At 36.2% G+C, this 26,688-nt stretch overlaps 1 protein-coding gene across 2 annotated transcripts in view; it reads right to left on the bottom strand.

Moving 5' to 3' along the window:
- Positions 1-26,688, bottom strand: part of LOC145668256 (colorectal mutant cancer protein) — a 500,739-nt gene that overhangs the window by 403,755 nt on the left and 70,296 nt on the right. For both annotated transcript variants that reach the window (XM_081735948.1, XM_081735949.1), the window contains exon 2: positions 13,108-13,355. In XM_081735948.1, coding sequence (XP_081592074.1) covers positions 13,108-13,355 — 248 coding nt within the window. The remainder of the gene's footprint in view (positions 1-13,107; positions 13,356-26,688) is intronic.

Below are 26,688 nucleotides of genomic sequence, written 5' to 3'. Positions count from 1 at the left end.
AATTCAAATTCGAAAAAAATTCATCCAATTCCGGAATTTTTTCGAAATCCATATTTTTTCCGAATTCTGGATTTTTTCGAAATCCGGAATTTTTCCGATTTTACTTTCCGGATTCCGGAAAGTAAAAATTCCGTAATTGGATGGAATAAATTATAACCCTTTGGTATTGCAGTTTCACCTTCATTGGCCTCAAATGTTTTCTGTATTATATATTTTCTTGCTTTTTAATACATTGTGATGTTTCAATCTTTAATTTTCTATCCACATATGACATTATTTCAATTGAATTTAAGTGTTATATGAATTTTGGGTCCGCCATTTCTCGATCCAATATGGCGATCAACACACCTACTTGTTATGTTGGCAACAATACTTTTCTAAGTCTTAGATGCAAGAACTTACACAAAACAACTATTGCCACTTTTGGCAATGAATTTCCTACAGATTTACTTTCTGTGCAACTTCATCAATTTTGTTCCCCCTCTATTGGTATTAAAGTCTTTTCATGATTTGTGACATAATATCTAGAAATTACTGTTACACAGAATTTAATGCACTACTTTCATGCATCTTAAAAATTCACACGTGTACACCATCTTTAAACTATACACAACGTTCCTCGGAATAGATGATGGGAAAATCGTATTACTATTCCTAGAACTCGATATGCTGATGCTGTTGCTACAAGTTTTGCTATCTACGGGTGCAATATGTGCTTGTCATGCTTCCAACCGAAGCTCTCTTGGAGGTGAAATCTGATCTTAGTCCAATGCCTCATGCATGTTTCCTTTGGCTAAAGAAGAGAGATGATGATCACAAGGGAATGATTATGAAAAAATTGGTAGAATGAGAACTCGAGAGAGACGAAAGGAACTAGAGAAAACCCCTGAACGCGATGTAAGGGGGCACTTGAGAAGAGCAGGGTTCTTTCCCCTTTAAGTTTCAGAAATACATATTTTTTTAAAAAATCAATTGTAGACTAATATACTAATAATAAAAGATACAAGGAACCGCACTGGACTATTTCGCTCCAATTCATTAACCTAAATCATCTTGCGTTGCAAATATTAGCGAAAAATAATTTCTTTGTGAAATACGAACAAAGTTATAAAGCGTTTTCGGAAAACTTCACCCAAAGAAAACCTATCCCCCCAAAATAAACTACTCCTTATTATAAGGACCGAAAGGAACAGCGTGATGAACTGATGTTCCTTTTTCATTTAATGTAGGGTACCTTACTAGTATGGACCCTACATAACTAGTGAGATTGGAAAAATTCCATCATTTAAAATTGAAAACCAGCTACCGGCATTTCTTCTCTTTCCACATTTTCGTGTCTTGACTTATAAAGGAGTAGACTTATGGGCCGAACTTTTGATGCACTCGATATATGATAATTATATCTTTTTTTTTTTTTTTTGTTGTTGTTTTGTTTACCGTCCCACATTTATGCCTCATAAACTAAAGGAAACGGGTAATTAATGAAAGTGAATGATTGTGATATTATTTTCTTTTGCTCTCCAATCGGAAATAGAACCCTGGACCACGTGTAGCAGAAGCACATGTGCTAGCCAGCCACTAGATATATAAATTATAAACATTATAAATTATAAAAATTTTCAAGAATATTTGAAACAAAAGTAAACAGAATCTGAAATACCGTTCCATTACAACTTGTTCTTAGCTTCACTTTATATCAAGGACAACGACCGAAAGTATACTTTAATACTGGCCTGTGAGCGAGGGCTTCTTCCCGTGATTAACTACCTGACAGAAGCATCCGGAGCAATTACGACCCCTCCACTTTGCTCACCCACTTCCGTCCGAACCACTTAGGAGCGTCGTACGTTTTATCTCATGCAGACAGGGACTAAGGAAAATGCAATGCTGGTTGGCTAGCTATTTCCAGCAGTTTTAAGAACAGACCGTTAAATGGCACAAGAGCTTCGCTCAAACAAAATTTCATCTTTCCACTGAAGGTAGAATTTTCCTTTCTTTTAACTAGAAAAATCGACTACTGACACATACTTTCTATTATAATGTTCTTGTTTCGTAAAAGTACATTTTTTCATAGTTGTAAACATACTTAAATTATTAAAAATATAATTTTGAATTCGTTTCTTTGGTGTTGACGTCTGTTTTTAGAATCGAAGTCATATATAAGACATAGTTCTACAATACACTTTTAAAGTGTATACTATAGTTGGAATTACACATAGGAACGCACTCAGAAAGCATTTGCGTAAGCCACTCAAAATTTTTCATCACTCCTCAATAACTACTATATTAAAAATCGTTTGCCCATTCAACTGATATTTGGTTGACCAAGAATAAATGAAAGCTACAAGCTCCCCACTATAATCTTTTTTTGTTTCAATTTCTTAAGTCACTCAACACTATAGTTCTTTTTTAGTTAACGTCCCATGTTTTTGCAACGAAGCTAAAGGAGATCGTAATAATGAGATGGATAATAATGTAGAAATCATGAAAGTACGAGAAAACGGTAGAACCCCGAGGAAACATACGCAAATGATGTTTGTCCACTAAAAAGCCTACTTGGTGGGAGCTGAGATCGAACCCCGAGCGTCAAGGGTGCTGCTCTGCCATTGAGGCACAGAGGTTCCTATTGTACAGATATTCCTGAAATATTTATTTATGAAACATGAACAAACTATAAAGGTAACCAAGAAAGTTCTGTCGCTTTTTGCGGAGGTCTGTGTTCAATTGGCCCTCACACCGTGAGTTGAAAGCAAATTGACATAACGCGAAGGTCAATTGTTGGTGTGGGTATATCCAACATACTACCTGGTTGTGGCAGTTCAGTTACACCGTGAACTTACGTAAGGACAGAGTGAACATGGGACCTCCACAGGGCGTCATAAAGACGTGTATGCTGCACGAATTCAAACTGGGGTCAAACGCCGCTGCAGCGGGGCTGAAGATATGCCAGGGCTTTGGTGAGAAGGTCACAACTACGCAGACAATGCAGCGGTGGGTTAACAAGTTTAAGGACGGTGACGAAATACTCGCAGACGCACCACGTGCCGAAAGACCAATAAAGATCTTCAGGAAGTAATTGAGGCGAACAGTGGCCAAACATGTGAGGAACTAGGATTACAAGAAGACAAGTGAGTGGAGAAACCACTCGGCAGCACCTCCATCAACCTGCGAAACACTAGAAATTGAGTCGATGGGTTCCAAATGTTTTGTCTCCGGGTTAGAAGACAACGCGAACACACAGCTGTGTTTCTCTGCTGTCTCGTCTGAGGAAGGAGACATTTCTAAACAGTGTGTTGACTTGTAATGAGAAGTAGGTCCTCTACGAAACTCCACGGCGCCGTCATCATTGGTTACTATCCCATCAACCGGTTCCAAAGCAGTCGAAACCAGCACGGCACTAGAAGAAGGTCCTCCTGTGTGTTTGGTAGACTGCTCGGGGCACCATGCATAGGGATCTGCTACAGCTGGTCACAGCATTAACGCAACTGTGTACTCTCAGCAGTTGAGCCGTGTTCAAAAAAAAACTCAAAACTCTGGAGCCAGCACTTCTGAATCGCAAAGGGGTCCTCCTATTACAGGACAATGCTAAGCCCACGTGGTTAGGATGACCCGGACATCATTCTGCGCCTTGGATGGGGAAACATTATTGCATTCGCCATACTGCGCGGACATTGCACCGTCCGATTATCACCTGTTCCAGTCCTTGGACAATCATCTTAGAGGACGTTAGTTCAAATCCCTAGAGGTGCAAAATACACTTGATACCTTCTTCGCTTCACGGCCCACCAAGTTCTACCGCGATGGAATCCATGGCCTTCCAGAACATTGGCACAAGGTGATCGATGTTGATGAGGACTATTTTTCATATTCCAGGTACGTCTTAGGTGATTTATCGATGTTCGAAGGTTGTGAATGAAAAAGTGACAGAACTTTCTTGATTGCCCTTATATTTTGATTCGTAACGTACAATCATTCAGTAGAGTTTTCTTACAAATAGAATATTTCACTGTTCCTAGTTACAAACCTGAAATGCTGAAATAACAAAACTTCTGTGTAAACGGAAGAAAGAATTATAATAGGAATAATGTACACTCATGTCCAAAATTATTGTCGCATATCTATAATTGTCTTCTTGTAAGAATATAATTTGATAATAATTTTGCAGAGTACTTTTAATACTGATACTATGTGTACAATCGGGAAATGTATATTTGTGGTAAATTTCATAGGAAAAGAATTACAAATACAAAAATTAGAATGAGTAAAACAAAATGTTGCTGAATGGCAAGAAAGTTTTTGTTGCTAAATGGCAAGAAAGTTTTATTTTCGTTTTGTTGTTCTTATTTATTGCTCTTTTGACATGAAATTTGCCGCATACATGTCCTTGCCACTATACACATACTAACGTTATAAGAAATACCGGGAGAATTTATCAAATTATATTCCTACAGCAACATATTTATATACATGCGACAATAATTTTGGACATGAGTGTACATATTATCGTGTATGTGTGTGTGTATCTTACAGATATCCAGTAGAGGTGCTTAGACTTCGAGCACTGTTTCGGATTGTACGGTATTTTAAAGTAGGTCGCCTCTTACATAAATCTGGTGCTGGAAAATGACGTTAAACTCAAATCAATCAATCAATCAACCTAACACAGTGACAAATATAGCACAGCACGTCATAGAAAACTAATAGTAAAATGGAGTATACATAAGTTACAATTTGGTATTTTGTTAGAACTCAATGTTGTATACACTTGATTTCTAAAATTAAAGTCTTGCAAATGTATACTGGACGAGTGTATATTCGGACATATATTGTCACTTAGAAGAGTGCCAATAAGAGAGGAGTATGGAGTGATCATGAAAAAATCGCATTCGCGATTTCAACGAAAATACACGTATCATGGCCCCCCACATGTTGAAAAAGTTATATTTGAATGCCCGTTCGTTTGTTCGTCCCGATATATGTATATTCACCTAAAACTACCACCATACCAGTTAGACCTATGATTTCAACACTTACTTAATGGATGGGTGATGCATCCTTCAGCCTACGTAGGTAATTTTGTTTCTTCTTTTTATCTTTTGATATTCTATCCGTCTCAATTGATTGAAATCTAGGATATGGACATTACAAATATCTCAGGTGAGAGCAACATGACAAAATGAAGTTTAATGTACCGTAAAGTTTAAGTAAAATGTCCCGTGGACTCTTTTTCATGCTCTTGCGCTCCCCTAGAGGTTCGCGGACCATAGATTGGGAAACACTACTCTATAATATCCTTTGAAAGGAGAAAAAGTTTTAGAACTCTTATGTCAGTAATTGTAGTTTTCCCAGCCAAAGATAGGATACTTTTTCAATTGACTATCATATGCAAGTATTATAACCTCAACCCGAGACATTCGTTTCTTACTTATTTTCTATGTGGAAAAAAAAATATCATGAACTGCAACCATTGCATGTCATTACGTTGTGTGTTGCACCTTTCTTGAATTATTAATTTCGCTAATAAAAAAATGCAATTTGCAAAGAAACTGGGTGTTTTAAAAAAACATCGTTTAGAAATAGTTTCATGAACTTCAAATCTGAAATTGAAAACTTAAAAGAAATTTCAGACTTTTGGGCACAGTTTCTTTTTCTGCTAATTCGTTTTACTTTTTTTTCCAAAAAAAATCAAAATAAGGTAAACAAGTGAAACGTGACTGGAATTCTGACTTTTCCAGTAACGGAATGAATGTCGGGAAGGTACATTAAGAGTAAACCAATGAGATCTAATAAGATTAATATTCGTTCCAACTAAAATGCATTTTCTAACTTTACACTGGTCATATGGCATAAGGCCTAGTTTTATACTGATATGCATCTATCGTTAAGTTTTGAAATGAAACTCAAACTCTTTTTAGAAAATAGCATGGCAAATTAATAGGAAAGGTAGAGCAAAGGTGATGAATTTCTAGGGGCGAGCTTATACAGCCTGGTGTTCGAATACTGCTTGGCAGAAAAGGTACTTTACCTTAATCTCATGAAAACAATCCATGATTGCGTATCTAGCCAACGCGAGAGAATTACGGAGAAGCTCCTTTGTCAACAATCCAACCACTTCTTCCCTGAGACTCCCCTGTCCGATGGTTTTGTTTCAGTTCCGTTTTTTCCGGGTCCCTCCTTCCTGTCATGTGGTCTTCCAAATATGGTCAAGGCGTCTCTCTAGACGCCACCCACGTCAACCTCATCATTTCGACGTCACTCCGAAGTTCGTTGTCCAGGCCGACCTCATCAGAGGCGATGTCCTCCAAGCCCAGACTCATCAGGATCGAACCCGGCAAAAACTTGAAGACAAAGCGGAAGGCAGGAATCTCTGACTCTAGGTGTAAATACAGAAAACACAAACCTCAGGAGAACATTTTCCTCAATGCTGACTGCGGAAGCTAGACACGGAAAACAAGATTCAGCGTCTCGTTTGTTTGTCAATCGGCTGCATAAGCGGAAGAGGAAGAGGTAAGGGACTTCTAGGACATTTGCCTTTCATGCTGGGTTTAATAACACAGAAAAGAAAAGTAATACAAAATGCTCTTCGAGCCTTTAGACTACATAAATCAAAAATAAAAAAAAAATAATAATGTTTTCTTCTGTAATGAATCCTCCGGGGATCGAACCAAGAGACCGGATCCTCAACACAAGAACAAATATCAATATTTGAATAATGTTTGTCTAATACAAACGAAGTAATTGTATCACGGAAAACATCGTCAATATTGATGTATGACTAATTACACTAGTAAGAAACAATGTTTCTGGTTCAGACAAAGCTATATTTGTAACTCTACAGAGGTTGTTCAGCCTATGTTTAGCCGATTTCGTTCCTTCCCCTCCCGGAAGAATGGATTCACCCGACCTGGCTCGTGTCATCCTGTAGTGTTGGCCAGTGGCTTCCTGGGAACGGAGTTGTTTTTCCGCGCGGACGACAATAACGCACAAAACAAGAGCATTGTTGTGGGAGTTGTGTTAAATTTGTATCCAAGTGTGTGGGTTTCCGCTCTGTGACCAAAATGCCGCCCAAACTAAGCCGGTTTTGGGAACGCTATGTTGCGGCTCTTTATGACGTCCACTTTAGTGTTTCTGTCATTAGAAAACAGTGCAAGAAGAATGGTTGCAACATTAGTTTAAGTGGAATAAAATATGTTATTAAAAAGTGCAAGGGCAACGAAGCTCCACCATTTGGATCACCAACGAAGTTGCCTAGGAAGCGGGAATGCACCAAGGCCACCTCCACTATGCAGAGGAAACTTCGCAAAATGGCAATGCAAGAAAATCCGCCAACACAAAGGTGTATGGCTAATCGTCTTGACGTGTCTTTGGGGACTGTGAGCCGGACGTTACACCTTCAACTCAAGCTGGAAAAAGTCATGAAAGCTCGCGGGCATCTTCTCACGGATGCCCACCAAATGGAACGAAAGTGTAACGCCCGGAAGCTGTACCAACGGCATCTGGCAAAACAAAGGTGGATGTACGTCGTAACGCTCGATGACGCATGGATTTACCTTTCCGACTGCGGCAAACCGAGAGCCATCATGTACCGAGAGAAAGGCGCCAAGGACTTTAGAAGGTGGGTCCGTGTCTGTAAAGTATCCTTCCCAAAAGGGTTCATGGTCGTTACTGGCTACTGTTACCGAGGTAAACTGAAGATTCGTAGGGTGGCGAAGAACTGCAAAATAAATTCGCAGTATTTTCAGGAGAAGATCATGCGGCCGATCTACGAGCATGAGATTCCAACAATGTACGGAAATTACGCCAATATGGTGCGCATTCACATGGACAAGGCCTGATCACATACCTCACGATCGTCCCTCGCATTCTATAGGGAGATGGAGGAGGCAAGTGGTATACAGGTGATACCTTTCAATGAGGTACCTGTTAAATCTCCAGATGCAAGTCCTATGGACTATTGTGGATTTGGATTGGTGAAGCGGGCTTCGGGAAAACGGCGTGTGACAACTGTGGAAGGACTTTGGAAAGCTGTGCAAAGGGAATGGAACAAGATTCCCCTCCCAGTTCTTCAGAGAAGCATATTACAGTGAAAATTACGTTGTCGGGCTATTGTTAGGAATCAAGGTAAACACATCGAGCAGTTACGGACCTGGCGCCATGGATTCTTCTAAATTTTTAGGTAAGTTGAAATTGGCCAAATGTAGACTGAACAATCTCTGTATATAATTGTTTTTGTGAATAATAAACCGTAAGTTATCTATATTATCTACATTTTCTCTCACTCTCTCTCTCTCTCTTTTTTTTTTTTTATTTTATTTTGAAGAAAGTCAATCTATTAGGTCATACTTTTAAAACAGTCGTTTAACTAAGCGTAGTCTACATTCAGAAAGATGGTAGATATATACATCTATCTACGATCGTATCTATAATGTCACCCAGCTAAATCACGAAAACGATTAAATTACGTATATGAATTCTCTTCTAAGCTGCATTAAATGCACATAGTCACTGTTAATTAAGTATAAGCGTGAGAGCTATGATATATTACACGACCTTGTATATTATAATGATGAAATTTTAAATTTTTACTAGTAGTGTTGTAAAAAAAACGGTTTTTTTTCTGTGAAGTTTTTTTTCAATAAAAAACGTCGTTCTTTTTCATGTTTTTTTTTCAAATATCTGTTTTTTTTCTGGGAGCTATTATTTATTGATGTAAATTGAAGATTATTGAAATAATCAATAGAACTTGAGTCGAAGCCCTCGTAACTTACAAATCGTTTGTTTCCTTGTACATATACGAGCAAAATCGTGTGATTATTCCTTTCGGACCCAGATCATTTTTGGCGTTTTCATACTTTGTCAGTTAGTGACGTATTCCTCAAAAACCATTTACCCTATTGATATGGTTAAGACCTTGTTTTTTAGAAAAGGAATGTAGCTATTTTTTGGTGTACGTTACATTGCAGTGTTGCGAGCGGCTGGGAAATTACTGAGGGAAATGTAGGGGTGAAAATTTACAAAAAATCCCTAACCGAAATTCAAGATTTTTTGTATCTAGCACCACTGTTGTCATATGGGTCCAACTCACTTAAAAAGATTCTTTGGTGCATTGACAAGGTACAGTGAAAACCTGAAGTCGCTGGCTTCCATTCAAAGAGAGAAAGAAAAAAATATGTTTCCATACACATGAAATTTTGACACTTTTTACGCCTCAAAAGCAAAAATCAACAGATATGTCGACGCTACAGCTTCACTAATTATCCTATTTGAAACTTTTTATGGTGTGTTCTGTAGGCTAAAGAGAAGGCTTTCAGGTAGTGGTACATTTGTTCCAACGTAGAGAGCAAGAGGGAAATAATAGAGGGGAAAGGGAAATTTGCCGAATTTTTCACTTAAAATCGGGAATTAATTGTTTTGGCTGGAAACATTGCCATAAAACATACGTAAACTATCTGATTGTAAACCTTGGTACCCTAAGAATGTATCCTATAAGTATCATTGCGATATATAACAAAGTAAACATGAAATAAAAAAAAAAAAATCTCATTCTAACTCAGAAATGCACAATTTTCTTACCATTTACAGAACATGGTTTATTATAAGCCACAACTGTACTTCCCCTAATTATTCTACCGAAACTTTTTATGGTGCGCTGTGTCGGCTAAGGACGGGGCTTTCAGACAGTGGTACGTTTGTTCGAATGTAGCCAACAAGAGGGAAATAATAGAGACAAAAAGGGAATTTTTCCAAAATTTCCTCCTAAAATCGGAAATTAAAATTTTCTGTAGCTGGCAACAGTGCTAGCAGACACACACAAACTATCTTAAAAGAAGCTTTGGTATCCCTATTATATACCCTACAAGTATTGTGACGATATCCAATAAAGTAAGCAGATCATTAAAAAATATTTCAGTCTACGTAAAAAAATCAATTATCTTTCCACTTAGAGAACAAGGTCTACTGTAAACCTCAACTGTACTTCCCCTAACTATCGTATTGAAACTTTCTATAGTGTGTTGTGAAGGGCAAAGACAAGACTTTCAGATACTGGTACTTTTTTCCTATGTAGTCAACAAGAGGGATATAGTAGACAAAACAGTAATTTTCCCCTAACATCTTGAATTAAAATTTTCCGTAGCTGACAACACTGCTACCAGACAGACAAAAACTATCTTAAAATAATCACTGGTACATTACTAATATATCCTACAAGTATCATGGCGATATTTAAGAAACAATGCTTTTAATTACCAAAAATATATTTCGATAAACAGAAAAGTAGGGAAAATCAAAAGTTAGAACCTAAATCCGAATTTTTCATGCGTCCCCTAATTACTCCACTGTAACGATATGTACCCGAGTTTGTTCAGTAAGAACAAATGTTTGACTGGCGTAAGTTGACTTGCATTGGGACGTATAGGTAGGTTTATAACAAAAATTTCGAATTTTTTGCCCAAATTTAAGGAGATTTTAATTTCCGTAGTTGGCAACACTGCGCGCAAGCCCATCCAATTGATGTCAACAATTAGATATCCATCCGATGTATCCACCTGATAAGTCTTAAGGAGGTCTCTCTACAACGAATGAAGCTACAGAAGAAAAGTAATAAAGAAAATTCGAAAATTCTTGAATTTTTGACGGGTGAAATTTGAGAAGGAAATTCGACACACAGAAGAAGAAACTAAAATGATAAACTATGGACCAACCATATTTGGCAAAACAATATATACCGATATCTTAATTAGTGACCATACAGGAGCGGATTAAAAAAGTGACACACGCGTATGTGCCACTTTGGCCATGTGGGTCCGAAAGGGTTACGAGTGTACATTTAATTACATTTTTTTGACTACTAACTTGTGTTGTTGTAGTAATTATAGTCTTGACTAATAATAATATCGTTGTTGTAAACAATCATAATCTCTCCTTTTTACATCTTAGTTCCAATACTGATGCTGAGAAATTCAGGGTGTTTCAAAATGAATATCGGGGAATTAAGTCTTCGTAGTACTTATTACATTTTACGCACAATTATAAATACATCAAATAAAAGAACACCTCAAACAGTTTTTGCTTCAAGTGTTCGATGTGAGCTTCATTCTTCACATGGCACACATTGAGTCAATAGGTGAGAAAGGCCCATAAACTTTCCGCCATATGGCACAAAACATTCAATTCATACAGACGGCTGCACTGTAACTACAGATTCAGTCTTTGCAAGGTTAAAACACACAAAGCTGTCTGGTCTCTAGTCTCCATCTTTGCTACTTGCTCTTTCTAACGGCAGACAGAGGAAACAATGCATGGCATGCGTGTGTACAAAACTGTTTGAGTTGCTCTTTTATTTGATAATACTTATAATTGTAAGTTAATTGTAATAGATACTATAAAGTTTCAAAATCCTAATATTCATTTTGAAACACCCTGCATTACTTCAAATTATGTTATCCTATATTCATGTCTTGTATGTACACTCATGTCCAAAATTATTGTTCCATGTCTATAAATATGTTGTTCTAGGAATATAACTTGATAACGAATCCGCCTGGTATTTCTTATAATGTTAGTATGTGTATAATCGGAAAAGACATGTATGTGGAAAATTTCATGTCAAAACAGCAGTAAATAAGAACAATAAAACGAAAATGAAACTTTCTTGTCCATTTAGCAACATTTTCTTTTAGTCTTTCTCATTTTCGTATTTATAATTCTTTTCCTTTGAAATTTGTCATAAATATACATTTTCAGATTATACACACAGCATCAGTATTAAATGTACCCTGCAAAATCATTATCAAATTATATTCTTACAAGAAGACAGTTATAGATATGCGACAATCATTTTGGACATGAGTGTACATATCATCGGGCCTGCCCTAGGCAATTTGTCGCCCGCGCTATGATGTAATTTGCCGGCTCCCTGTTTCTCCAGAAAGAACAAATCTTAAAAGTCACGATTTTAAGCATGCTACTCCAGCATGAACAACGAAAGGGAGGGAAACTACACCCGCACTCAGAAAGACTTATATACTTACTACAAATACAATATTGTTGTGTCTGTTTTTTTTTTTCTTTAAATATTAATCTATTATGTTAGTGAAAGATAAAGCAAATACATCTGAAAGATGGTAATCCATTTTATAGAATTCAATATCGAGTTTCAATCTCAACATATCAGTTTGCAATTATAGTGCAACTAGCTCTTTACCTTTATTTCTTGATTTTCCTTCTACATCTGTTATTTTTTTTTAAAGTGTTTCCACCTTCAATGATAACGATCCTATTTGCGACAAAGACAAGAGAAGCTCTGCTAACTAACCAAAGCGGGCAGGCATTCGAAAATTGAGTTCCTGTATTTGACAACAATCAAGCAGTTTATTCTGGGATTTATTTTACAATTTGCTTTAGCACTGATCATGAGACTTAAACTAATGAGACCTAAACATAATTTATGAATGTAGTATTCAAATAGAAGGTCATCTTAGTAAATTTAGCTACCATGATCATGAAGTCTGTCTCCAACAAGAAATATTTATTTTAAATAAAATACTTATGACAGATATTGCAGCCCCGTGGAAATGCACGTGTAGCACATATGATAGAGCCAGCAATGCATATCATATATCAAGTCGACAAATTATTTATATATAATATTCAGAAAAATATTAGTAGGCAAATTAGTTTTAGTTTTTACCTTTATACAAGTTATTTGCGTTTTATACTGTTCGTTATATTATTTTCGTACTTATTAAAGGCCTACTTTCACGAAAAAAAAAAAATGTTCATTTCTACTTTTATTTCTTCGTTGATATTGGTGAAACAGTACAGAAACCCGGATTCTTAGTAGGTACACTAATCATATAAATTGTAAAATATTTGTACCGTATCAGTTTCTAGTGTTTAATTTATGTTGCATTTTATGGTAATTACACCTGCATAAAAATACTTCAGACTTAAATGACGTAAGATACATTACAAATGACTATTTGAAAAAAAACGAAATTTAGAAAAAAAACGAGAGGCAATGTTTTTTTTCTAAAAAAAACGTACATTTCTGAAAAAAAACGAACGGTTTTTTTTCTATTTACAACACTATTTACTAGTACTTACCAAGACTATTGTCACTACTCGTTGGAAGATATTCAGGAGTGCTTGTAGGAGCTGGTTCGAGAGTACCATTTGAGGCATATCGAGATTGTTGCTGTTTTATAGCTTCGATTTCAGGTCTTAATGCTAATCGTCGCCGAAGGAATTCTTGATATGAGATTCTACCATGTTCATCCGCTCCAAGTTCTCTCATTAGCTCTTCCACAGAGTCCTCAAGATTCAGCTCCCGACACACCGAAAGAAGGTCTTGGCTTAAAGAAAGAATAAAGTGATATTCAGTTAGCACATCTACAAGTTTTCAATAAATGCATGTTTTAAGATATTAAAATACTATGTTTATTGTGTTAATATGAAATTTCTTAAAGCTGAATATCTTCTCATTTGATCAAAAACAAAAATCGTCTCAAGAATTTTCTTTGAAATGAAATGAAATGAAATCTTTTAGTTTAATGTCCCACGATTATGCCTTTTAGGCTAAAGGAGACGATGATTGAGGTAAGTGAATGATGAAATTGGTGGAATGAGAAGGTGGGAGGAAACGGGAGTGCCCGGACATGGTGTTGTCCACCATAAACTCACTTGGCCGGGGATTGAACCAGGGACCTCACGTACCAGAGGTAGGCGCTCCACCACTGAACCACCATGCTAGAATATTATTATTCTATGAAACGCGACTTTATAGTTGAACACTGACCTATACTTAGACCATCACAGAAATAACCAAATAGACGATTTGACAAGATTAGAACATCCGCATTATCTGTTTTAATTTGCAAAGCATGCATTTAACATAGTAAAGTTTCCTTCCCTGTCCATCTATACTATACCAGATCCGTTATATTTTATTATATTAGTATAGAATAATCTGTGGAGAGGATTTGGCTTCGTGACGATATCAACCTTACATCGAAGCAATATTAATTGGCGTGTGCAAGTGAATAAACGAGTAAGTAGGCATTATCATTCACTTCTTGTATATGAAGTATATCTCATCTATCCTTTTGCCTCTGCTTTCTCTGTTTTCCAATGTTTCATATATATAGGCCAACTAATATTAAATCACAACGAGAGAAGTTATCTTAACCTTCTATTCACCTAGCGCTCTCGCCTAGTTCTGCACTTCGAATGGGTTAGATTCTGCCTTTGAGATGAATAGCCTTCACTTCTCTACAACCAAAAACACATAATATATATAGTAGCTAAAGTTCCCATTCTTTGCTTGCTAACATACATATATGGTTAGTTGGAAACATTTGATGAGTTTAGAGTGAGTCCCTTTCAACACTAAGGCTAAATAGGAAATATTGGTTTATAGCTTGGGAAACTCATGGACACCAGTTCAAATGCAGTGAATTTTAGGATCTCAGTTATTCTTCCTACTCCTCTGAGTGAAATTTCCAAATTTGTATATCACCATGTAGTTGATTACTTTCTGGAGATATTTTGAAGAAACAACTTTAAAAAAAAAAAAAACACGAAATTTACTTTCTAATATGTATATCTACAGACAGTATTAGATAGATTCTGTACAAAAATAAATAAATAAACACACCGTCTGTTATAAAAAAGTAAATGTACGTTTCTGCATGACCGCATCACAATAACTACTGAACCAATTAAAATGAGACTCGGTATGATCATCAACTTTAGGTCTCTCAAGAATCTTATAATATTAAAAGGAATAAAATGCATATCCTACGGAGGAGGAGCAGAGGCCATAATTTATAGAAAAATGAAGTGGTGACGTAAAAATGATCGAAAACGACTTGTATTAGTGTCCAATCCATAGTTTTCGGGGTTGCTGAGATGAATAGTGACATTCCTAATGCCGTGCAAGTTAAAATTTATCCCTTATGGCTATGGAGAGTGAGAGGTAGAAAGAGGGAAATATCATGGATTCTTATCATTACAACTTCATTGTAATGCGTATCCTAAGAGGGTGGTGTGTCAAGGGAGTGAGAGGTGGAGGTATGAAGGCGTAACATGTAAAAATAATCTAAAACGACCGATATTACTGCCAAACCATTGTTATCGGCGTCGCAGAGGTGAATAGTGACACTCCCTAGATCTTTAATTCCAAATGCATCCCCCAGCAGCATGGTTATGAAGGACGGAAAGAGTGTGACATTACAGACTTTTATTACTACACTTTCATTATAAATGTGTATCTTGTGAGGGGAAGGTGTTAAAATACTTCTCATAAACCTATTCCCCAGTTTGAGCTCATGAATAATCCGTAATCTAGTATGTGTAATTATTGATAACCTTAAAATATGGTATAAATGATTAGGCTACTAAAAAAATATGCTTAACTAAGCAGATCTAGTCATGCATATTAACCACAGAGTATCAAGCCCAATGTGTAATGTGCTGCAGTTTACATGGCGCTAATGCAGCATTTTGTCAATGTTGTCAAATTGAACACTTTTGTCTGTTTCAGGGTAAAATGTATACGTGCAAATTATCCCAAGAATGTGACAGGAAAGCTATGATGGCGCTATTGAAGCCCATTCCTGCCATGCTTCACTGATCCAAACAACTATTGTGCTTGTGATTAGATTCTTCTGGTTTACACAGCAAAAAATGATTGTGTTAAAAGAATTCATTTTGTCTACCACTGTTTGCATGTATTTCAAAACCAATGCCATCTAGTGTAACATAAATATATAGTAACTGGCAATGATAACGTGTATTATCTGTTAGATTTTGAATTTTTAGTTTATTCTTTATTGTTATTTATTAATTTATTGCTCTTATGAACAAAGCTTTACCGGTATATTTGACACGAAGGAAAACAATATTATATTTTCTGTAATCCTTTACGAAAATAGTTCTGTGAGCGCATGATTTTTCTGACGTTTATATGAGTAGAAGTTCTGCCATCTGTGCACTATTTTTATGATACACTAGAAGGCTAGGAAGCACTATATTTACGATGATTCCTGGTGTTGAAATCGCAAGCTAACAGAAGTAGACAAATTTGGCCTGTTTTGACATCAGGGCATCACCGTAAATATAGTGCTTCCTAGTTTTCTAGCGTAATAGTGCATAAAGGGATAACAGATGGCAGAACTTCTACTTACATAAATGCTGTCAGAAAATTCTATCTAGATAATAGTCAAATTATCATTATGTTTTATTTTTAATATTTAAGTAAACATTTTTATTTTCCATGTACTTACACCATTTCGCCCAAATATTTATTCTATCTTACAAATACTACACGTTTGAAATAACAATTAAATATTGTAATTAATTAAAATTGCTTTACCAATATTCTCACTCGTATACATGTGCTTATTTCCAATAGATGCATATCAACCCCAATATTAGGATAAAATGCATACTTTGAGTACTTCACTTAAAATTATTATTTGTCCTACATTACAGATACATTGGAACTGTTCACAAATTATGATACAAGAAGGCCTAAAGTATAATAGAGTAATTTCCATGCAGATTTTTCTTCTCATCTTGTGGTTATGATTACTTAACCTGTACATATTCCCCAAATTACAATAAATAAATTTAAAAGGACAGTGAAAATTGCAAATGTAATTATAAAATAACTGTTACCTGATCTTCCCACACACTGTTCTATGCTTTATGCCAGTGATTCCCAAAAAGTGTGTCGCAGCACATTGATGTGTCGCGCAGTCACATAGGATGTTGCGATTTTTTAGAATTTAAAAAAATGTAAAACATACTTTTAGAATGATCAGTTAAAATCAATTTTGGAACAATATACCAGTCAATACCTCCAGTTTGCCTGGCAACGCTCAATACTACATAAAGTCACTACTTTATAGAAGTTTATTGGCTTATACTACTATAATTTATATTATTATTAATAACAAACCAAACAAATATGTCAAACGGCTATGCGTGATGTGAACCTACAATTGAAGGTGGAATCCGAACCATTGAAATGCATTCAACGCTCCAGAAATCGAACCTGGAACCACGCGTACTAACAACGCATGTGCACTACCCGCTAGACCATCCGGGAGGGCTAGTATAGTTTAGAGCTTTAAGCGAATTTTTTGATGAAGAAGAAAAAGAAAATCTTCCCAGCTGCAAGCGATATACAGTAAGAAGGCCAAAGATATCGCAGCTTGTTCACATTTGACACCGAGATGTCACAAGTCAGACTTCTTTTCCACTCAATCACAATCAGGTTGTCAGCTTCCAACAGTTATAACATCCCACAATCACTATCCGTGATGGATAACAAGGGCAGCAGTGAAGCAATGCACGCCATTTACAGGCTAATTGTCTCCTTTGCTCTTCTACTTCCTCCTTGCCTCTCTCTCCTCCCACCCATCTATATAAACAATGACCTTCTCTACAAGCAGCTGCTTTGTGTCTCGCTCGACAAATGCAAATGCTCTTTTCTCATTTGTTTCCGTCTACCATGTGAGGTCTGATTTCGCAAACGTTGTATCATTTATGTTACATACACCTGATATGCTAAGAGCAGCTGGGAAAACGCCACAGATCTGCGGAGATACGTACGTAACACTCATGTTTGCTGGTTGTCCGTACAGTCGAACAACCTGAAGTTTGGAGCATCAGAACTTTTGAACCTTAAGTACGAATGAAATGAAACTGCCACCGAGGAATCTGTCTGTGCAGATATTTTGAGATAAAAGTACTACTAGTTAGCTCCCTATGCAATCACTCCTTTGTTTAAATCAGCGCCATAAGCACCAATGCAAAGAAAATATGGGGGAGGGGGGTAAAGGTTTATCGCATTCCGTAGATTTCTTTCAATACAAATACAGTATTTGCAATATGTCATGGATAGTAGTAGTCCATGAAACTTAGCCCGGTAAATTGTTTAGCACAAAACTGGAAAACGACACTGAAACATTGGACAGGCTCAAACGCTTCAACAGCAAAATTGGGAAGGGAAGCCTGTAACAGGTATGAGTCTCCGTCCGACCCCTATGGTCAGCGCGCTTATCAGATTATTTTTGTTATGTTACATCACCAAGAAATTTATTTGTGAACTCAATAGTCCGAAATCCTTACGTAAAATTTGTTTTAATTGCCTGTCTATTTTAAAATGATTTTCCATAATTCACACGGGCAAGTATTGACTATTTACAAGACATTTTTCACAATTTCGTAGGAACACGTACAATGTATGTGCGGTGTTGGCTCATGGAAATGTCACGCAAACTGCAATCTGGCAAACCACAGGGGGGGGGAGCAAGTTTCGTGACCTTTCCCTTCACCTACAATTACTCTTCCCATTGTTCCAAAGAAACAATTAAACCAATTACAATGAATCGGTTATGTTCAAAATACAAACATGTATCGTTAGATAGATCTCTTATCACTTATTTCCTACATTCTTTTTTTAATTTTCTACTATACTGCATAGTTTTATATTAATAGGGTTGCCAGACGCACGTATTCTGTATGGACAGTTTGTATTTCAAGACGTATCCTGTCAGTATCGTACTTTTTATCGTAGAAAGCAATAAAAATAAACAAATTATTGTCCTTTTTATGGTTTGGACAGTAAATAAACTATTATCCTTTTTGTTGTTGTTGTTGTTTTGGACTCGGAAAATAGATTAATTATTTACTTTCCTTTTCACTGCACCGATTACACGCTCACTAAGGAAAATAGCAGGAGTTTTGTACTCCATCATTTTAAGGATACGTGAGTGACAACGAAACAGAATGTGATTCTGTGGAAAAAATTGCACTGGCTGTGGGGGTGTTTTAACGAACAGTCCAGAGAATTCAGCAAGAAAATGTCTCTTTGAAATTGGGAATACGTTCGATCTCCAGACAAGAAGTATCGCCGTGAAAAACCAATCATAGATATAGACTTGAAGCCTCTTAGTTCCCCTGTATGTTCCACTGCTTAACACATTTAAAAACATAACATGTATTGAACCAAAACTCATTTACGGTAAGTTTACAAAAAAGAAAAAGTACTGTTTAAATAACATAAACAGATTAACCTAGTGTATGTAGCTATTTTAACTTTCAGGATTCTAATTTTATGACAGTAGAGGGGACTTTAGGATTTATATTTCTGGCCCTTCGACACCTATGGCCATGTTAGCCCGTCACGTTTGAGGGATGACATCCTCGGCGAGCACGCTATACGGGGAACGGGAAGGAAGGAAGGAAGCGATCTGGGACCTATATGTTAAGTGCCACCCCGGCATTTGCCTAGTGTGAATGAGGAAAACCTCATTCAGGATGGATGGCCAGAAAAAGCGTTTTACACTTTTTCGACCGAGTGTCCCCTCCGGGAAATTATGACAGTAGAGTTTTAATAGTAATGTTAATCTTAAGTATAGATACTGGTAGGTGGTTCTTCTTTAATTAAAAGATTTCACCAATTTTCAGTAAAACTGCAAGTGTCCATATTTTTGTATACAGAAACCTGGAAATTCTACATATTACGACTACTGTAACATGACTACCATCGCATGGCCAAGTGGCTAACGCGTATGTTTTCTATTCATGTGTCGTGCTCTGGTTTGATCCCCAGTAGGGGTATCTGCCTGAGATACAAACGAAAATTGTGGTTTGGATCTCACATGAAGCAGTAGGGCTCATCTCACATAGCCTTGCTGCTGAAAAGGGTCGATAAACTTCAATTAATCAATCAATCAAGATGCATACTTCGAGTAACACGAAATTTAACACAAACGTGAATATCAGTTGTTGATAAAACATTATTTCATGTAAAACATTACCGGTATTTCCTTTTTATAACAAATATGCACTGACAATTTTCAAGTGATGTACAGACTGTTTTCCAACCAATAATAAGCTAAACCCTCTCTCAAACAGATTGGCGATGGTATCGTTGTTGTTTGTGTTGAATGATTTAACTTTTCTTTAACGATCGAGGTATATGAGACATGGACTCACGAATTAACGTGTGATTTGAAACAAACGAGCTACCACTCGAAGTCGAATCCTTAAGTCTTCCCTGCCAAAAGCGTATTTTCTATACTATCTGTAAGTCAAATCTTCCTTTATACACGTATCAGTCGTGTGTTCCTGTTTCGCAGAAAGAGAAATTTTACTTTTCATATACGTTTGTGGAAAGTCTGTACTACACCAAAAGTGCGCCGATATTTGTATTAGATGTTGAAAAATTGATTCCATCGTAATATTGTAATCACATACACAAATTGTAACAAAAAATTATTTCATAAATTATTGTGAAAGTCAAGATGACTGGTATATCACCACATCGTAGAGTGAAAGGAACAAAAAGGTATTGATAATGGAACATTTAAAATTTATCCACGTCTATTTTGATAGTTATATACATTGCACGCATTCGGACATTTTTTCAACTCCTCTTCTGCTTATTACAAAGCAAAACTCAATCATTATACACACTCATGCTTTAGCAAATCAAGAAAAAAGCTGAAGATTGTTGCTTCCAGTTTCATGTGCAAGAATTTATGACTGACTTTCAACAAGCGGCAATAAACACTACAAAAGAAACATTCCAGCAAGCGAAATTACGCGTTTGTTTGTTTCATTTTACCCAATTCATACGGAGAAAAGTACAAGATATTGGATTGGCTCCACTTTACAAGGCTAATGATATGAGGAAATAGGTTAGGAGAGCAGATGCACCTACCACTCGCTCCTCTTGAACACATTCCTGATGCATTTCCATACATACAAGACGATGCACCCGACATCCCAGAGGCACACGTTTTCCTAGACTATTTGGAGGAAACCTATATTGGCCTGAATGCAACCTTCCACCCATTAAGGATACAGACTACTAAATATTTTTCAAAAGCTAACAATTTTTCTTTTGCCAGTGTTTCGTAAGTGAAAAGAGATAATGAAATATAACTTACCTCAATAACAGATGTTATTCTACACCCGAAAATATAAATCCGAAGAATTTTCAGTTTGCCATCCATAGAAATTACAGTGTGATCAGAATTTGAATTACCCAAAAATCTAGGTTATGGCAGCGGCTAGAAAAATGAACTCAACGGCAACTGATGACTTATCATACTATCTGTGTTCCTTGTTAACTACTTTTTAAATTATAATTGTATTTATTTTGTAATAAAGAGACAAAATATATAATTATTAATAAACAGTAGAATTAAAATACAAATATTATTTAAAAAGTAGTTAACAAGGAACATAGACAGCATGATAAATCATCAATTGCCGTTTGAGTTCATTTTTCTAGTCGCTGCCATAACCTAGATTTTTGGGTAATTCAAATTCTGATCACACTGTAATTTCTATGGATGGCAACACTGAAAATTCTTCGGATTTATATTTTCGAGTGTAGAATAACATCTATTATTGAGGTAAGTTATATTTCATTATCTCTTTTCACTTACGAAACACTGGCAAAAGAAAAATTGTTAGCTTTATTTGTATTTATTTTGTAATAAAGAGACAAAATATATAATTACTAATAAACAGTAGAATTAAAATACAAATATTATTTAAAAAGTAGTTAACAAGGAACATAGACAGCATGATAAGTCATCAATTGCGTTGAGTTCATTTTTCTAGTCGCTGCCATAACCTAGATTTTTGGGTAATTCAAATTCTGATCACACTGTAATTTCTATGGATGGCAACACTTAAGATTCTTCCGATTCATATTTTCGGGTGTAGAATAACATTATCTATTCTTGAGGTAAGTTACATTTCATTATCTCTTTCCATTTACGAAACACTGGCAAAAGAAAAATTATTAGCTTTTGAAATATATTTAGTAGTCTATCCCTTTAATACAGCAATACTTGAAAGTTTACTTTGTTATATTGGATTGTTATTTGACTCCTTATGTTGTACTAATTATATTTTTGTTAATGTTTCATGGCAGTAAGAAACAAATTTGATAACAGCGAAGAAACACGAACAATGACAAGGTTTAGCATTTCAAGTTTAGTAGGAAGTAGACATAAATTATCCCTATATATTCATTCTACTTTTGATGCAAGAACAGCCCGAGAATGCGGCTGCTGGAAGCAGGCAATTTAACTTTACGGAGAAGATTGTGGAGACGTTTAGACAGTCGTACTCGGGTTCTTAAGAGAAGGTTTAGGTTTGACGAGATTGGCCTTATTCCATATTTTAATGCAGTATCTCATTGCATTCATTCGAATAGTTGAAATTACAATCCAATGGAAAAAGGTGATAATAAGAGTCTCACCTGTATACTAAATTTATTACGTAAGGTTCATGCTATTATTGTTCATTGCAAAATATATTATTATTATTATTATTATTATTATTATTATTATTATTATTATTATTATTATTATTATTATTATTATTATTATTATTATTATTATTATTTATGTGTTTGTAATTCGTTTTTGTTGCAGTAAATCACGACTGCACTTGTGTAACAAGGCTGTATTGCGAGTCGCATCTCTTTGGATTTATGTTGGTGTTTTGTTCATTTCACCAAATATTTCTAATATTGAGGTCCTATCAAAACTTTTCATGCGATTCTCCGAAACAGGAATGGGTAAACTTGGCAACGTTGTATAGCTTTAAGACATTCTGCGAAACAGGAGGTAACCTTATCAGTTAACTGCAGTGGAAGTTAGATCTGTAAAGATTTATATTTTATTGTTTGCAGAAGTTTCTCGACCCTTTCTAGCAAGGATATACACCTATGAGCCGTAGACCTACAGTTAAGGTAAAATCCGAAACAAATAGAACGCGTTCAATGGTCTTTCATCTAAAATCGAACCTGGCACCCCGTGCAGCAAAGGTGCTCACGCCAGCCACTAGACCAGTGAGAGTAGCTAGTAAAAATTAATGTTTTATCGCTACAAGCTGAGGACCAAAATGAAAATGAAATGAAATCTTTGAGTTTTACGTCCCACGGTTAGGCTAAAGGAGACGGTGATGATGAGTGATGAAAGAAGTGGTGGAATGAAGAAAGTGGGAGGAAATGGAAGAACCCCGAGAAAACCCACGCACACGGTGTTTGTCCACCACAAAGTTCACTTGGCGGGGGCTGGGATCGAACCCGGGACCCCAAGCACCAGAGGTGAACGCTCTACCACTGAGCCACCGCGGCCCCACTGAGGACCAAAGTATACACTTAACAGGCTGCCTAAAAGTATTGAGCTTTTGGAGCTAAAATTTTTTTCAAAAAAAATGATTTGAAAATAACATTATGAAAACGCATATCCATCATTTTGTTTGATGACATTCTGCCATTTGTTCGACACCATAATCCCATCGCTGTAGAACTTCTGGGTTTCTGGTCAAAAAAAGAATTACAGGTCTCTTCTGAAACTAACTTCAACCATTCGGGAAGTTCTGCAGAGACTGAAACAAATTATAGTTTGACGGTGCCAGGTCTGGGGTATGCGTTGGATGAATTAAAACCTCCTAGTCAAGTTCTCTCAATTTCTGGCCAGTCGCTAAATATGTATGCAGCCTGGTATTGGCAGCGTGGTATACAATGCCTTTTCTATTGACCAGTTCCGGCTGTTTCTTTCGAACTGCTAGGTGCACTTGCACTAGTTGTCGACAGCATATATGCAAATCTATCGTTCTACCTGGCGGTAGCACCTCGTAATGCAAGATGTCCTTCCAATTCCAACAAACGCACAACTAAATCTTCCTGGAATTCAATGTGGGCCTTACCACAAACTGTGGAGACTGTCTTCGATTCGAGCAAGACCTTTTTCGCACATTTGTTATCGTAGGTTATCCACTTTTCATCACTCATGAAAAACCGCTTCAGAAATGGCTCGAGATCGTTACGTTTTAGTAGAAATTCCCAGATTAAATTCAATCAACGAAATGTTTCTGAGTCAGATCATGTGACACCCAAACGCCTAGCTTCTTTTTTGTAGTCATCTTTCTCAAAATGATTTCACATTCGTGATAAAAGTTTATTTAGGTCATTGGCGATGTCATAACTGCTTACACGCCAGTCTTGTTCGATTTTTGCTACGAATATCACCCACTTTTATTGTGATTGGTTACCCACTCTGAGGAATACCTTGAGTACCGAAATTCCGAGAACGAAAGCAATTAAATCACCTTCATACTGTCTCTTTTGATAACGTATCTTGCCCATAAGCAGCATACATTTCTTCACAGGCCTGCGCAGCATTTGCGCCTTTATTGAAATAAAATTGTAAAACGTAGCGCAATTTAGCGGAAAGTTCACTTATTTTCATGGCGCAATACTTTCCATCTGATTGTAAGAATTTCAACACTTTTTGTTTTGCACAAATACTAGCTTCAACTGTCAGTTGTCAAATGACGTTAGGCCGGACCCGCTGCACTCATATACAATGAGATTTGGGACACTAACGCTATTTCATGCGCAAAAGGCTCAATACTTTTTTTTTAGACTGTGTTGTATTGTTCTCAGCTATGGTAAATAATTGAGGGGTTTAGCGCAACAGTGGTCTAACCCACATTTTTAAAAACGGAGAAAAATCAAGTTAAAGACATGTGGTTTTTTTTACATTATAACAAAAACAAGCACAAGTGGTTGAATGTGTCATACATTGTACATACATATATTGTACAAAAAACACATGTGTCTAAGTTTAATTTGATTTTTCTCCATTTTAAAAATGTGGGTTAGACCACTGTTGCGCTAACCCCCTCAATTGTACTTTTCTTAACGTAACCAGCCACGAAAATACAGTAGTAAGCCTTTATGTAATGTCCAAGGATATCGAATCTCATTTTTTTTCTGACTTAACAGGAAGTCAAATTAACAAAATGATCATTTTGTGATATTACTAAAAGGACCCGAGCAATACAAATAGGATAAGACAAGACATCACTATTCTGCTGTGAAGATTATAATGTTGAAGACTCCTTTACTGTACATAAGACGTTTATTGATATTTGTTTCCGTATCTCAATATGTTTACTGAGCAAATAAGAATACTAGTACCAAGAAATTTCTAGGCATGAAAACAGTACATATCATACAGCCTGACAGACAAACAGCGGAAGTTGCAGTATAAACATCGACTTCAACAACTGACTGACTCGCTGAGAGAACATGTGGTTGACAACACATCGAAAAACCATCACAGGAAGGTGTCACTTCATTTAACATGTGTCTATATATGGTATATAAGACAATCTGTTGGATGACGATTCAAGACCTTTGAGCTTTTAGTTCCGGCTCAAGATTACTCAACCGTTGTCTTGAACGAAGATGCACCAGGCTATATTTTGTTTTCTCTCTATTTGCCAGGCGAAACCAGTGGCGTACGTATATTTTTTAAGGGGGATTCACGTACTCAATTTCACTTTCTTTTAGGACAAACGTGACTTTTGTCTAGTATATCTAAATATAGTAAATGTTTATCTTCCCATAATATCTGGCTCAAGAGGGAGTTAAACCCCGCGCCTCCTCCATTCTGTACGTCACAAATGCGTATACAGTACGTACTGCACGTTACTTCAAGGACATTTTCATAGAAGTTACTATATTGTTGATAATTTAAAAAAAAAATACGATATTCTATTTCATTGATATATCAGTTTTACTCATATGACTAACAACAATTAGTTAATTACTCGATTATAAACATTTTGAAATTTGTTCTAATCTAGCTCTCTTAGATGTGAAATAGTGTGGTGGGGAAGGATCTATACTATGAGGGATGATCTTGCATGATGGTTTGTATACCTGCCACCTGCACCGGATTGACACCCTGGTTCGATGGTTCGTGGTTCGGAGCCTATGTTAGTCATACGACCCACGTGATCCTATCCTTTATATTCTCGGTGCTGAATATGGACGCAAAATACAAGAACTCAAATGCACAAAAAAAAAAAAACTCGAAATTTGTTCACATAATTTTGAAGTTATTTTCAATTTAACATTCAAGAAAAACGTAGAAATGACAGAATATACCAGGTACAATATACGTCAATACACACACACACAAACACACACACACACACACACACATATATATATATATATATATATATATATATATATATATATATATATATATATATATATATATATATATATATATATATATACAGAAGTCCTAACTGCCTGACTGATTGATCAACGCCTAGGCCAAACCGCTTACGATAGAAAGAAACTTGAGAGTGTAGGATTTGTGATGTAAGGTCCCACTAAGGAAGGATTTTTGGAAAATTGACACGCAAGGAGAGAAAAAAGGGGTCGCGATTATTATCTTAAAATGTCCATATTTCGGAATCTCTAAATGTTAAAGACATGAAATAGATATATAGGCCTATATGGACATCTAATTTAAAATAAGTACACACACGTCATTCTGCGTTCTTTCTTTTTTTTTTTTTTTTTTTATTTGACCAGGAAGGGAACGAAGAGGTGAAAAGGAAAAGCTTTGGGAATTACAATTATTATAATACGATGCCTGTATCTCGAAATCTCTTGGTTAGAGACATGAAATTCGGTATTTGAACTTCTCATTTAAAATAATTAGAGATGTGTTTAACCTTTTTTTTTTTTTTTTTTTTTTTTTTGTCTCAGAAGGGAAGAATAAAGGACGTGGTTACAATTGCTGTAACTGGATGACCATATCTCGAAATTCGTTAACG

Source organism: Thermobia domestica, chromosome 13 (genome assembly GCF_964235325.1).
Source record: "Thermobia domestica chromosome 13, izTheDome1.hap1.1, whole genome shotgun sequence".
NCBI lineage: Eukaryota > Metazoa > Arthropoda > Insecta > Zygentoma > Lepismatidae > Thermobia > Thermobia domestica.
Note: the sequence above shows the minus strand (reverse complement) of the source record. Positions and strands in the feature narration are given on the sequence as shown.